General features: G+C 39.2%; 1 protein-coding gene across 1 annotated transcript; it reads left to right on the top strand.

Moving 5' to 3' along the window:
* Positions 1 to 1,522: 1,522 nt before the first annotated feature.
* Positions 1,523 to 10,659, top strand: LOC306694136 (tubby protein homolog; the record flags this gene model as incomplete). Its single annotated transcript, XM_079156862.1, has 13 exons — positions 1,523 to 1,537; positions 3,182 to 3,314; positions 3,441 to 3,557; positions 3,653 to 3,784; positions 8,134 to 8,253; positions 8,431 to 8,577; positions 8,640 to 8,722; positions 8,845 to 9,009; positions 9,121 to 9,233; positions 9,332 to 9,440; positions 9,553 to 9,651; positions 9,999 to 10,170; positions 10,526 to 10,659. The coding sequence occupies 13 exons, from the start codon at positions 1,523 to 1,525 to the stop codon at positions 10,657 to 10,659; spliced, it is 1,539 nt and encodes a 512-aa protein (XP_079012988.1).
* Between the last annotated feature and the right edge of the window lie 3,971 nt (positions 10,660 to 14,630).

Below are 14,630 nucleotides of genomic sequence, written 5' to 3'. Positions count from 1 at the left end.
TTTCCCCCAGTATTTGGCTTTCTTGAGGAACCTCCACAGAAATGCTCACAGATGGTGAGTGGCTGATTACAGTAATCCCAGTTGAAGGGTCGGGCGTCCCGGTTGTGTGGCCGATGGGGGGGGGTGTGGGGGGGTGGACCTGTTGCTTTGTTAAAAAGCCTCTTAGAAGTCGGGTCATGTGACCCCTCTGTGGGCTACAGGGCAGGGCGTGCATGGAGCCTTGTGGACACTCTCAGGCTGGATAGAGACAATCTCACTGCTGCCAAGAAAAACCACAACATTCGTGGTGAGGGATTGTTTTCATGCATGTTTTTTTTTTATGTTCCTACTAATTACATGCAGGTTGAAATGCAGTGGTTTGCGCTGGATGTTCTTCTGTCTGACGCTCTGTTTCTCGTGTTTGCTCGTAAAGACCAAAACCTGGATGTGCTGTAACCTCTTTACACATCAGCCATGCCCCTCCACGATCACATCGTGAAAGAGGCCTGGACGCAAGACGGGTATGTCAACATTAACGCACAACAACACACAACTTTGCAAATGTATGTGTCGTCCAAGCATTTTTCATTTGAGGCCATGTAAGTGTTGGATATGCTCTTCATATTGCTCCTACCTGAAGCCCTGCGACTTTCTGAATGGTTATTACTGCTTGACCACACCCACTTTCCGCTGGTACTAGCCAAGTGTCACGGGAATGCTCTACTTGTTGTTAGACAGACCTGCTTCAGAAAATCAATCAGCATCTTTTTTTTATTACAATCGATTAATTGTTTTTAAACAAATAGGCCTAAAGTTCACATATTCCAGCCTCTCGATACAGAAAATATTTGCTGGTTTCTTTGTGTTTTATGGAATGCAAATTGATGACTCAAGAAAATTGATAGAAGAATTGACCATGAGACTAATTGTTGGTTACCGTCCTTTTCCGGAATCACACATGTGATCACATATATTAAGTTAACGCCCTCCTTTACCCACATTAAGTATTTTATCGACACCAAAATGTCACAATTTCTGTAAATTGATGGAATTGTTGTGATAAACAACAACAGCTAAGTAACTATTATCATTACATTTCATTACTAACATACACATTTACTTGTTTGTGCCTCAGGATTCATGAGCTTGAGGATTCTGCGCCGGCCCAGCAGCTGCAAGTTCAGGTAAATCTTTTATTTAAATGAGGCGGAAAAGACAAAAGGACAAACTTCTTGTTACAGCTGTGCTGAAGCTCCCATGAGTATCCACGATGCAGGCATGAGTTTTTGGTCTGTAGATAGTGGCCACGCATGATAAACAAGTCCTCTCCCTCCTCCAGAGCCTTTGTTGGTTTCTCCCGTTGACGTGTTTCTACCGAGCAGATGGCTTTACACATAAATCCTATTAACAACTTTCTGCTGATTGAGACTCAGTGAATACAGGGCTTTCTTACTCTTTCATTATCTCTGCTGAGAAGCCTGCTTTTTTAATTTTCTAAGCTACAAAGAAAAGCAGTGGTAGAGCTGAAGCCAGAGGCCTCGCCATGTCTGCAGAGAAGGTAAAAGGGTGGGGTTGTGGTTTTGTAGATTGTTCTTTTATTAACTTTCGTGTGTGTGTGATGACATGAAATTATATTTAGAGAGAGAGAGAGAGATGGGATAAATGGTACTTTTAATAAGAGTTGAATAACACTTTAACTTTTTTTCATACAACAATATTTATTTATTTATTTATTTTATTTCAATATTTACAGTTGGACTACAAATGCAGAATTTAGGCTTGGGGTACAAAGCATCCACGAGTATGTTCAGTTTGTGATGTAGAATACTTCAGTTATTTATATCCGAAGCAAAGACACTTAGAGGAATGATTATGTTGACAACATCTGACCCACATACTGCTCCCTATGTGGCTCTGTAACATTTATTTTTTTTAAAGTTGTCTTTGAAGGATTCCACAAAAAATGATTAATGTTCAATCGCTCCTTTGGGTAGAGTGGAAAAATGGCATTTGACAACTTTAACACAACAATTCCTTACGATGTGACAAATGCCAAATGTGCTGCCATAAGTGTGAGTTGTGGATTGTGTGAGAACACAAATAGACGTCCATGGATGCAGGATCTACATCTAATAGGATTACCGTTGCTGTCTCTGCATTACGCAATCACATTGACCTCCTCCGTGTCTCGGCTCAGTGACACTTTGTTCCTGTCCTCACACTTCTAACATGGATACATTTGATTATTTCACATTATATGAAAATCCTCATATAGACAAATACATGTAGGTGGACTAAGGTTCAGGGGTTTGAGCACCTTTAGACTTCACCTTAAGCTTGTGTCTAGACGGCCAAGGTGAAAGCTTATATTGCAGGCGATGAAGAAAGACGGGCAACCTGGAGAGAAGGTTTACATTTAGACTGAATATACACAGAATACAGTTTATTTTAGAAACAGAATAACAGAATGAGCTCTAAGAAAGATTCAATAGCTACATTTTCTGACTCTCCTTATATTTTTCTCAGTGGTTATCTCATGTATTCATACATCCTCCTCCCCGGCTGTACCTCAATGATTTCTTTCATAAAGTGATTGACCTGCCATTTTGTGTCCTCTAATATGTGTGATGTAAAGTGTGTTTTTTGATTCACTGTGATTGTGATGGATTTGTTTTCTTCGTACTCAGGAGGAGGCTTGAGCAAATTCCATTAAAAAGTTGTGTAACTTCTTTTTTTTGCATGTGTTACGAACCTGTGTTATCAAAGAGGTACTTCTTCAGTTTGCGTGCATCATTGTTCCTACCTGTAGCTGCTCTTATTACTACATTCGCTGTGACACTATGAATGTGTTATTGCACTAATGTGAGGATATTCTTCATAATATTTAATGTGAACCATTGGAGAAAAAAACAACAAGTTCTATGTTATACTAGAACAACAATATTAATAGCTGCAGAAGTTGTAACAATACAGTTCTTCTTTTCTTTTCTTTCGGCTCCTCTGCACATCTGTCTTTGAAATGGTGAGTTATTATTATTATGAAGATCTTTGAATGGATTTAGTTTTCGTGATTATTCCAAGATATATTTTTTTCCCCCCAGTTTTTATTTTGTCTCCAGTCCATGTCCTCTTTACTCTGCTCTCGTGTCCTTCTTCCGTGAGCCTCTAATCTGATTTTTTAATTTTGACAGGAAATCTTTAGAAGCTAAAAAAGAAGAAAGAGGAGACAAATGGCACAACAGAAGCCAAGACGACTGTGAAAGAAGCCAAGCCCAAAAAAGCAAAGACTAAGAAACTTGAAGATGTATCCGACGAGGAGAGTCCTGCCATCCAAAGTGAGGAACTTTAAAATGACGATGATAGTTTAAGCATTTCCTACGAAGAAAGCAGATACCAACGTCTCTCTCTCTACTCTGATCCTACCACATTGGTTAACTGTTGTTTCCTCATCCACATTATAGATGGAAAGAAGGTGAAGAAAAAGAAACCAGATAAAGATAAAGACGAACCAGAAAAGGAAAAAGAAAAAGAGAAAGAGCCAAAAAAGAAAGCCAAAAGTGCTCCAAAAAAGAAGAAAGGTACGTCATTGGTGGCATGTGAAAACCTGTGAGACGATTAATCAAATATGTTTTGGAAATGAAAATACTACTGAATGTGTTTTACATCGCTGCAGGTTCAGGCTCGGATAACGACGACGACGATGACAATGATGAAGACACCTCCAAAAAAAAGGCTAAGAAAAAGACGACAAAGGACAGCTCTCCATCTACAACGTCTGCCAAAGAAAAGAAATCCAAATCTAAAGGTACGGCAAGAAGCAGGAAAACGGTTCTGTAAAGGCATTAGCAGCGTGATCTAAACAACCGTTATGAGACCAGCCTGATGTTGTTAAGAGGATTAAATGATTTTATTATGTGATGGAAAGTGAGTGGAAACACTGACTTCATAGCAGAGGCAACAAAACACTTTAATCAAGGGACTAGCTTGCCCTGAAGCGATCAGCTGGGGAACATGTTGTTACAACAGTCAAATCCTGACAATCTTTTTAATTCTACTACTCTGCTTTAGTTAACAATGAACAAACAAAGGTGTTTGGCCAGACTCCTGTGGCCTTTTTACTGTGCAGGAGATCTGGAGAAAGTTATATATTTTTTTTTCAAATTGTTGAATAGTAAAACATAATTAGAAAACACAGATTTTGCCAACAAACTTATATCTCTGGTGAGGAATAATTGTGAATGTCTCAGCGAACCTTGAGTCTTTTTTCAGCTGAGATGTGAAGCCGTAGTTTTCTCCACTTTAGTGTCAGTTGGAGTTGAAAGAGGACGTTTTGCTGTTTTGTAGGGCCCAATAGCATTTCTTAAGCTCTTTAGAATAAATTGCCATGAAATTTAGTACAGACATTCGTGGTCCCCAGAGGATGAGTTCTTCCCTGAGCTTTCCTGTAGCTCCACCATGAGGTTGATATTTGGTTTAATATCCATGTTCCCCATCAGGGGGAATTGTGATAACTTTGGTGATAACCTCTGACTTTTCATCAACTGGCATCATCCAGTCAACATTTTTAATTTGTCCAATACTTTGGTTTATGACCAAATATCTGCCAAACTGATGACACGCCGGGCATGCTCAGCGGTTCTTTGTGTTTAGTGCTAATTACAAAATGTTAGCATGCTAACACGATAAACTGAGATGGTAAACATGGTCAGCATTGAATCTGTGAAAAAATCACCAACATTAGTATGTTAACATTAGCATTTAGCTCAAAGCAGTGCAGTGGCTCACGCGGTAACCTCTGGGTCTGAAAGGTGAAGCCAATGGGAAGTGCCTTCTTTCTAATTGTCAGGGGGCGACTTGCAAAAATACATCTCTTTGTATAGAAGTCTATGAGAAAATGACTCGACATCTCACTTGATTTATTACCTCAGAAAACATTCTGAAGATGAGTTTGTGGTCTCAGTCACTAGTCCAAGTCTTCTCAATAGAGCTGGATGTTCATTTAGTAGTTTATGGTCCATTTAGAGTAAATGGACCATAAAGCAGGGTATGCTGTAGGGCGTTGTCCTGTCTGGGAGTTGTTTGTTTTCATCCTTCAACTTTTACCCTTTCACAGTGTTATTTTTAGTTCATGAAAGTTAATTGTAACATTTTGCTTACCTAGAAAATGTGTTATTCGGCGTTCAGTTATACTTAACTCTACTCTCTCGTGTCACTTTTGGTTGCAATAAACCAAGATGGCTACGGCTAAAATGCAAAACTCGAGGCGTCAACTCGACAGTCCCCAAACCAAAGTGTGACGTCATGGTGCCAACATCCACTTCTTATTTACAGTCTATGCTGTGCCTACTTACAGCCTCACAGACTCTTGTAGCATGGCTGTAGACCAGTTTAGTCCTGAGATATTCATCCAGTACATCAGATTAAAGATTTATATCTCTCATTAAGTATTCGTTTTGAAAAAAGAAACTATGACGCACTTGTCTTTTACAGTGTGTGCAGGGACAACCTTTGATGTGTGAATCTCATTATTGCTTTGACTTGAGCTAAAATCAACTGCTTAACCGCAGAGATGCAACTAGATTGTCACTTCAACACTGCTTTACGATATGATAGAGCCCAGAGTGTTGCTGCTCTTTTCTATTACTTTGGTTGGATCGTCTCCAGAGCTTTTGCCTCTAAGCTGAACTTAACCTTTCTTCACTTCAGATCAGCCATCAGTCATTTCAGTAATACCTGCTCCAACTTGAGCTTGTGGCTCCTTGCTACTTTTGTAGAGTAAAAGAAAAGCCAGGTGCTCAAGTTTTTTGCCACCATGGAAATGGATTTTATTATATTGGAAGCCTATTTTATGGTAGCTATGGTATTATCTTTTTGTATTAGTCTCTTTTACAATAACAGTATTTATGTTTGTGAATTCAGACTTGTATTTTAGTCACTGTATAGTTAGCTGAAGGCAAGGCAAGTTTATTTGTACAGCACATTTCAACAACAAGGTAATTCAAAGTGCTTCACATAAAACCATTAAAAGCATCAAAACATAAGGCAAAAGAAAAGGAGATTTAAAAACAATTCAGAACATTCATTAAAACACTAAAAAGCAGTGTAAGAAATAAAATACAGTAGTAAATTATTATTAATATCCTTGAATCTGGTTCAATTAAAGGCAGCAGCAAACAGAAAAGTCTTCAGTCTTGATGTAAAGGAGCTGAGGGTCTCAGCAGACCTGCAGCTTTCTGGGACTTTGTTCCAGATATGTGGAGCAGAAAAACTGAATGCTGCTTCTCCATGTTTAGTTCTGACTCTGGGAACAGAAAGTAGACCGGTCCCAGACCACCTAAGGGCTCGGGATGGTTCATAAGGTAGCAGCAGATCAGAGATGTATTTTGGCCCTAAACCATTCAGTGCTTTATAAACCAACAGCAGGATTTTAAAGTCAATTCTTTGTTGGACAGGAAGCCAGTGCAAAGTCCTCAGAACTGGAGCGATGTGATCCACTTTCTTGGTCTTAGTGAGGACTCGAGCTGCAGCGTTCTGATTGACTTTTTACAGAGACCTGTAAACACACCGTTACAGTAGTCCAGTCTACTGAAGATAAATGAAGGGACAAGTTTTTCCAAATCCTGTTGAGACACAAGTCCTCTAATCCTTGATATATTCTTCAGGTGATAGTAGGCTGATTTTGTAATTGTCTTGATATGGCTGTTCAGGTTGAGGTCTGAATCCATAGCTGAGCGCTGACTTTCAATCGTTCGTCCTTGGTACCAAAAACAATTACTTCTGTTTTATCTTTGTTTAATTAAAGAAAATTCTGGCACATCCAGTTGTTGATTTGTTCAATGCATTTACCCAGCCCTTGTATGGGATTATAGTCCCCTGGTGATAGTTATGTAGATTTGTGTGTTGTCTGCATAATTATGATAACACACTTTGTTGTTTTCCATAATCTGAGCTAGTGGAAGCATGTAGATGTTGAACAGAAGAGGCCCCAGTATCAAACCTTGGGGAACACCACATATCATTTTAGTCAGCTCTGATGTGTAATTAGCTACAGACACAAAGTATTCTCTGTCCTTCAAGTAGGATTCAAACCAGTTAAGTGCTGTGCCAGAGAGTCCCACCCAAATTGTTTGTCTTTCTAGTAGTATGTCATGGTCGACCGTGTCGAATGCAGCACTGAGATCCAGTAATGCTAAGAGTGAAATTCTGCCATTGTCTGTGTTTAAGTGGATGACGTTGAAAACCTTAACGAGCAGTTTCAGTACTGTGGTGCTGTCGTAAGCCTGACTGGAAGACATCCAAACAGTTATTTACAGCCAAGAAGTTGTTCAGCTGTTGAAAAAACACTTTTCAATTATTTCATTTAAGAAGGTGAAAAAGTATGACTAGTTAACATTTAGACTAAACCAGTCAAGGCTATTTTAACCAGTGACTTGACATATTTTGAGAAATTAGTGCGATGCTTAAGTGCTTACCTAAGCAGATATTTAACCACATGTCTTCAATTCCTTTAGTCCATTTATCCCAAAACTATACAGGCACCACTTTGAGCAGCAATCAGTCAGCAAGTCAATATATGAGTTCATGTTTGGACGGATTCGTCTTTGAGGAGCAGGTTTAAAGAGTGAGCGTTGACAGTATCGTGAGTGTAAACAAGGTTTTGAGGACACAAGTGAAGAATTTGGCATCTTTTGCCTCGATCGTCCAAGTTAAGTGCTCTCGGTTATTTTCTACCATGTGCACGTAAACACAGAGTGATAGCAGAGCAAATATCTGCCAGTGATGTCAGTCTACCTTCCAGTGTGCTTCGTCAGCTTTCCCCTTGGTTTAAAACAATATGACCGAAACATAAACCTAGCAGTCCGATGTGGGCCGGTCCTGGGGAAGTTTGAGTCCCTCTCACTTTCTCAAGTGCTCAGAATTATACAAAACAGCAGGAAGAAACAGGGAGAGCAAATTTCAAACTGAGCACACACTAAATGCTGCTCTTACGAGTCTGTCCCGGTATCACTGTCTAATACACAAAGGAATGAGATTTACATTATTTGCCTTTGAAAAATGAAACCGATTAAATTCCTTCGTGTGTGCTCACATAATTCTCCATGTTTGGTATCACATTCAAGGACGGATAACATTTTTTGAATTCTCAATTTTCAGAGGACAAAGATTCTGATGGAAAAGAAAAAAAGTCAAAGTCAAAAGAGAAAGACAAGAAGAAAGAACCAGCGTCGATGTTCCAGATAACTGAAGAAAAAGACTCAAAAAGCAAGAAGAAAGGTGATTACATTTTGAACTGTCAAAACATTATGGTTGGCTCTTTCCTAAGCTGTTTAACCTCCTTTATTGTACATGAAACCTCTCATCCTAGCTGACAATAGACAGTGTGGTTTATTGCTTGATAACAGTTCTCGCAGATTTATGAAATTCTTATCTTTACGTGTGTCTCCTGAGCAGCTGCCAAATCAGACAGTGATGACAGTGAAGAGGAGACAAAGTCAACCAAATCTAAGAAGAAATCGTCCGCCGGCTCAGCATCCATGTTCCAAACATCAGGAGACAAGGACAAAGAGAAGAAAACAAAGAAGAAAGGCATGTTTACCAGTACATTCATTCTACTTTTGAGTCACTGACAAGTATCTAACTATCTTTGTTGTATATTTAAGCAAAGGCAGAAGAGAGTGATGATTCCGACTCAGAAAAAGAAGAAAAATCTAAGAAGAAAAAGGGCAAAGGGAAGAAGAAAAAGGTATCTCAAATCTCCCAATTCACTTTTAAATCAAAAAATACATTTTAGTGAAATGTCACACGGACAACATTGAACTTCAGTGTGACAGAGTAAACCTGAACTTATTACTGATTTTTGACCAGGAGAGGTCTCCGTCACCTGAGATTGAGTTTGACGACTTGGAGAAGTTTGTGATGGAGCCGGCTCCGCAGGGCGTGACCATCAAATGCAGAGTGACTCGAGACCAGAGAGGGATGGACAAGAGCCTCTACCCAACGTATTACCTTCACCTCGACAACGCAAAGAAGGTCAGGCAATGACGAGTCCTCGTGTGTACATTCAGGGATTTGTATACATCACATTGTTTTCTTTTTTTAAAATCTAACTAGACTACTCGTCTTCTCGTCTTTTCTTTCTAGACATTCCTGTTGGCCGGCAGGAAAAGAAAGAGATGCGCAACTTCAAATTACCTCATCTCCATCGATGCCACAGATCTATCGAGAGGTGGAGAGAATTTTGTTGGAAAGCTGAGGTACATTGCGAAAATTATTAATTTAACTTTACTTCAAAAAGTAGCGTACCAAATGTGGAAGGACTCTTTTACTTTTTTGTTTTTTTTATATTGTCTAGGTCCAATTTAATGGGGACTAAGTTCACCGTATTTGACAACGCTCTGAATCCAGAGAGAGCTCTTCCAGACATGTCTAATGCACGGCAGGAGCTAGCCGGCATCATCTACGTAAGTTATTACACAGCTCATCAAAGATAATCTTCGTTGAATTAAATGAATACAGTTCAGTATTTAAAAACCAAAGTGGTACAATCCTGATTTTCCTTATTTCTGTCATCAGGAAACAAATGTCTTGGGGATGAAGGGACCCAGAAGGATGACGATTATCATCCCAGGAATGGACAAGGACAACGAGCGAGTACCTCTACGACCAAGAAATGTACGAATTTCACTTTATTTGTATCTCTTGGAGTAGAACATAAAATGAACACAATGACATACTGAACAGACCAGCTCACCGGGGTCTTACTGTGTGTTACAATTCATCATTTGGTATTAATATAAAAATGTGTAATTAGGATTATCAAGCAGGCTTCTCAGACTGGATATCTTTACTTCTTGTGTGTGAAACCATCAGATGACTCAAAGACAGGCATCCCAGAATACATCCATACGGCTCACAGCTTGTTTTATGATATGCTGTCTTGTTTATTATGGGAGCAACACAAAATACTGCTACGCTTTGCTGTTGTTTTCCCGACTTATGTTTTGTCCAAATCCTCTCAGGAATGTGACGGCTTGTTGCTAAAGCACCAGAATAGAAGGACGGAAAATCTGATCGAGCTTCACAACAAGACACCGGTGTGGAGTGACGAAACTGCATCTCATGTGCTCAACTTCAACGGCAGGGTCACCCAGGCCTCCATCAAGAACTTCCAGATAGTCCACAGCAAAGACTGTGAGTATCTGTCTGTCTTCACAACTAGATGTTGGTAGACCAAGAAATACCAAACACGGAACCTCACAAAGAGTTAAAACCTTGTAAGATAACACAGATTGATCAGGTGGATGTACTTCCTCTTTAGTTTTGTTTGCTAAACCTAATCAAGTATTTGTGTTGTTGTTGTTATTCTTGTGTCTGAGTTTATTTAGATGTAAGCGGTGATGCGCTGCCGGCTGTGGGCTCGTAGTCGTCTTACATTACTAATAACTTTCATTGATATGATCCTATAATATTTGAGTTGAAACCAATTCATATATATTATTGCTTATCTATCTACCTACCTATTGAAACAATTCCTTGCCTTTTTCAGTGGACTACATTGTGATGCAGTTTGGACGAATAGCGGATGACATTTTCACGCTGGACTTCAACTACCCGATGTGTGCCACGCAGGCCTTTGCCATCGCACTCTCCAGCTTTGACGGCAAAATCGCCTGCGAGTAATAGAAAGATTCCCAGTTGTCTTCTCACACTGAAACCCAGTATGCAACACGCCCACATCGCAACAACTCTTTGGACTCGCCTTCAACACTTCCTGTGAAAACGAATGATGGTTCCTTGAACAGCTGCTGCGCTCCAGGTCTCCTAATATCGTCTGATCTTGGACGACGCAGGAGAGTCCTGGTTTTTGTCTCGGTAACTTCAGTGGAAACGTCAGGATTTCTGTGAATCACAGAAAGACACACCTCATTTCAAAGGACCCCAGTGACTGAAGAGTTAAGGGTTTTTAAGGGGATGATGCCACACCTGGATTATGAAGGTTCCTAACATCATTAAACGATGTTAAACTGTTATGTTTTTTGTTTTTTTGTGCTGTATTGTATTGCTGTGTACTTCAAATACCGATTGGTTATAATGTCTTGTGTCACCTGTGACTGTGAGAGGCAAAGCACACTAAAGATTAAGTCAGGATGAGAATGTCTTTAAGGCACAAATCTGATTTTATTTGAAGAGTCAAACTTCAGGAAAACAGTCTCAAGTCAGCGGTCTTAAACAACTGTTGTTATTGTTATTAACTGTTCATTGTTTATCATTAAAACGGAAATTCCAGGTTTCAGGTATTGTTAGAGTTACATACACAGAAGTTTAATATTTAAGAATAGGAGTGTCTTTAGTTCTTATATCTGGTGTTAATGTGATATTTTGACTAAATAGGGAAGATTTCTCTGCTATCTCAGATGATTTCAGCTCCTGTAGGATTTTTTATTATGTATTTTTTGGTCCCAACATTTTCTAAAATATATATATTTTTTTTCTATACACTGCCTTTGTTGCATTTCTAGGCTTATTTAAGAAAGCATGTGGACTTTCAAACTTGTATTTGTATTAAAGGTACAGTGTGTAGCATTTGGGAGGATCTATTGACAGAAAGAATATAATATGAATAAGTATATTATATCTAAATACGGAGCAGGTCCTCCTCAAGGAGCTGGTTGACATGTTTCTACAGTAGCCCAGAACGGACAAACTAATCCATGGCTCTAGATAGGACCATTATACGTTTTCATGTTTTGAGGGTTGTCGTGTTTTGGCGTCGGCCACCTTAGTTCTCCTACACCCTTGGCACACAGAGGAAGTTTCAGTTGGTTGCAATCTGCTACCTCACCGCTAGATGCCGCCAAATCTTACACACTGCACCTTTTAAACTGCTTAGTAGTTTGTGTTCGTGTCCACCTGCCCAGGCACCGCAGATGGAAATTAGCTTGCAGCTGAATGTGTTGTACATCTCTTCTCCTTGTATGAGATTGTTTTTGTACATGGTCAAATAAATGTAATAATCTAAACTAATTCATTTTCTTAAAGTCAACATTCATTGTATACATACATGTTCTTCCAACCTTTCCTTGTTGCACTAAGTAAGTGTTACAAAATGCTTAAATGTTACAGTAATAGAAACTAGAGACCATCTTGCGATGGGATCACACCAGTTGTGATGCCAAATCAGGCCAGGGGCCCACTTCCTACACCCCTACTTCCGGCGCCCTTGCTTGGACCACACACACATCCAAACATATCCTTCATTTTGATCTCAACTACGCACCTGTAAAGTGTCACAACTGCATCTTGCACGGTTGTGATGCCATTGCGGTGACGATATTTGTCGACAGACTGACAGACATAAATTAAAACGCCTGGCAAAGTACTGAAAACCTCTTCAGCAGGTTTCTCAGTTGGTTTCTCCAGGACCACATTTTGCCATAATGACTCACTCACAATAAGACAGTATCAGCGTTGCTGCCGCAGCTGGCAATTGATGGGTTTTAGGCTTCCAGCAGCCAACCGGTTAAGGCGCATACCACAACGTCCACAGTTTGAATCCAGCCACAGACCTTTGTTGCACTTCATCCCTCTCCCTCTCTCCCCCTGCATGTCCTGGCCGTATCTCTACTGTCCCTTTTCAAATAAAGACAAAAAATAACAAACAAAAGAAAAACATGGATTTTATAGACAGTCAGTACTAAATGACAAACTTAAGAGAAAAATCACCCACAATTCCTGGATAAAGCCCCACACTACACTGTAGATTTTGGTCATCTGTTGTAAAATGTGTTTTACGACAGCACTGTATCATCCTCTGAGCTGGCAGATAATCAGAAAGACTCCTTCCAGTTGCAGGTTTTGAGAGACACCCACACTGTTCTGCAGTTGTCTGACATGTTGCGAGGAGAGCTTCACTCAGGATGAAAAACCTGTTTGAGCCGAGGGCCTCGAGAGCAAGTGAGAGGTGTGTATTCTGCCTGAACCTGCTCAGGCAGTTGTCCAAACTCGCAGATTAAACGAAGCCTGAAGCTGGCGGCTCTTCTGGACAGATGCTGCAAGGTGAGTTCTTCTTCCCTCATTGTCTTTTTCCTGTAACGTGCATTCCGGCTAAACAACTGCCAAGAAATACTGTTGTCATTCTTGGTGCATCTACTCTACCAGTGAGTCATTTTCACACCATCTGCAGGTACAGCAGCTCTGCTTTGGCGTCTCAGTGGGGGATGAATAGCCGACTGTTCAAACGTTGCAACCATGCTGTTGACCAACAGAAGGAGCTGTTGCAGGATGGACATGTGTTCAAGGTTCTAAGTTTATATTGTTGACACTGACGAAGGCATTCTCAGTCGTTAAAGATGTTCCCTCCATAAATTAAATAACAATAAATACAGAATGTATCATATTTATTCAATTCAATAATCCCACAGTGAGCTCAGTATTGAGTCATGCTGGAAAATAGATTCAAGCATCAGTGTTCTAGTAGAGGAACGCTCCATTTAAAGTTAAAGTCCGTGAAAATGTTTACTTGAGTGAAATACCTGTCATTGCAATGTACTTGATTAGCAAAGATGTGTCACCTTTGTGATGTATGATCCCTTTCAGAGTGCTTGATTATTCAAATATTTCAGCAGTTAATGATGCTACTCCATCGACTTTGGATTTGACCTACAGCACAGCACCAACTTTTCATTTTTAAATAAAATCATGTAAATTAATTAGTATCTACGTCCCAGATAACCTTACCATCTTGTCCTTTTTATTTCCATTTAAGTAGCTCTAAGGTTAGAAAAAACCATGGTATTCCACAGAATGTATTTTTATTGCTGCACTGTTCCATTAAATGCAAATATGTTAGATGCCTTGCAGCTGGAGAATCAGACTTAATCACCATTTAATTTAAGTTATTGAATCACTGAACAGGTCTGAGATGTGGTTGGTCATTTGGAGATATCCTAAACATCATTAACGAAGTACATTTACTCAAATACCGTACTTAAGTACACTTTTAAGGTAATTATAATCCAAATGAATGCTACTTTATACTATGCTTTATACATATATATATATGCATGTATGTTTTACTTTCCATATGCACAGCACCATTTGCTAATTAATAACTTTTCTTTCACTGATAATTAAAACATTTTAACACTGTGGGTTTACTATTTATTTAAGAATCTAAGTTAATCTTCCACCAATGCATTTCATTCACATTACCCTAAATACAGCACCACATATTTGGTATGTGATCACCATTATAATCTAAAATAAAGTTTTGACCAATACTTGTAAGAAAACTGCAGTGGTGGAAAGTACTACTTCATACTTCTACTACATTTTAGTGGGAATTACTGTTACTGTTTACTCCACTACATTCATCTGATATCTTTAGATATTTGGCAGATTCAGATTAGTAATACAAAATATAATAAACAAATTAATTATATTATTATTATTATTATGTATTATTATGATTTAAACAGCAGTGTGTACATTTGTTAAGACAAGCCCCACTTTTACCAGCTGCAACATCAAATAGATGTACTCATAAATACATAAATAATTATAGTCAGTGATATAATATAGATTATTCTGAAATGGGTCAAATGGATCATTTTATTTTTGGTACTTTACGTTTATTTTGACTCTCATGTTTT

The sequence above is a fragment of the Pholis gunnellus genome (assembly GCF_910591455.1).
Source record: "Pholis gunnellus genome assembly, chromosome: 3".
Classification (NCBI taxonomy): domain Eukaryota; kingdom Metazoa; phylum Chordata; class Actinopteri; order Perciformes; family Pholidae; genus Pholis; species Pholis gunnellus.
This window is presented reverse-complemented; position numbering and strand designations above follow the sequence as displayed.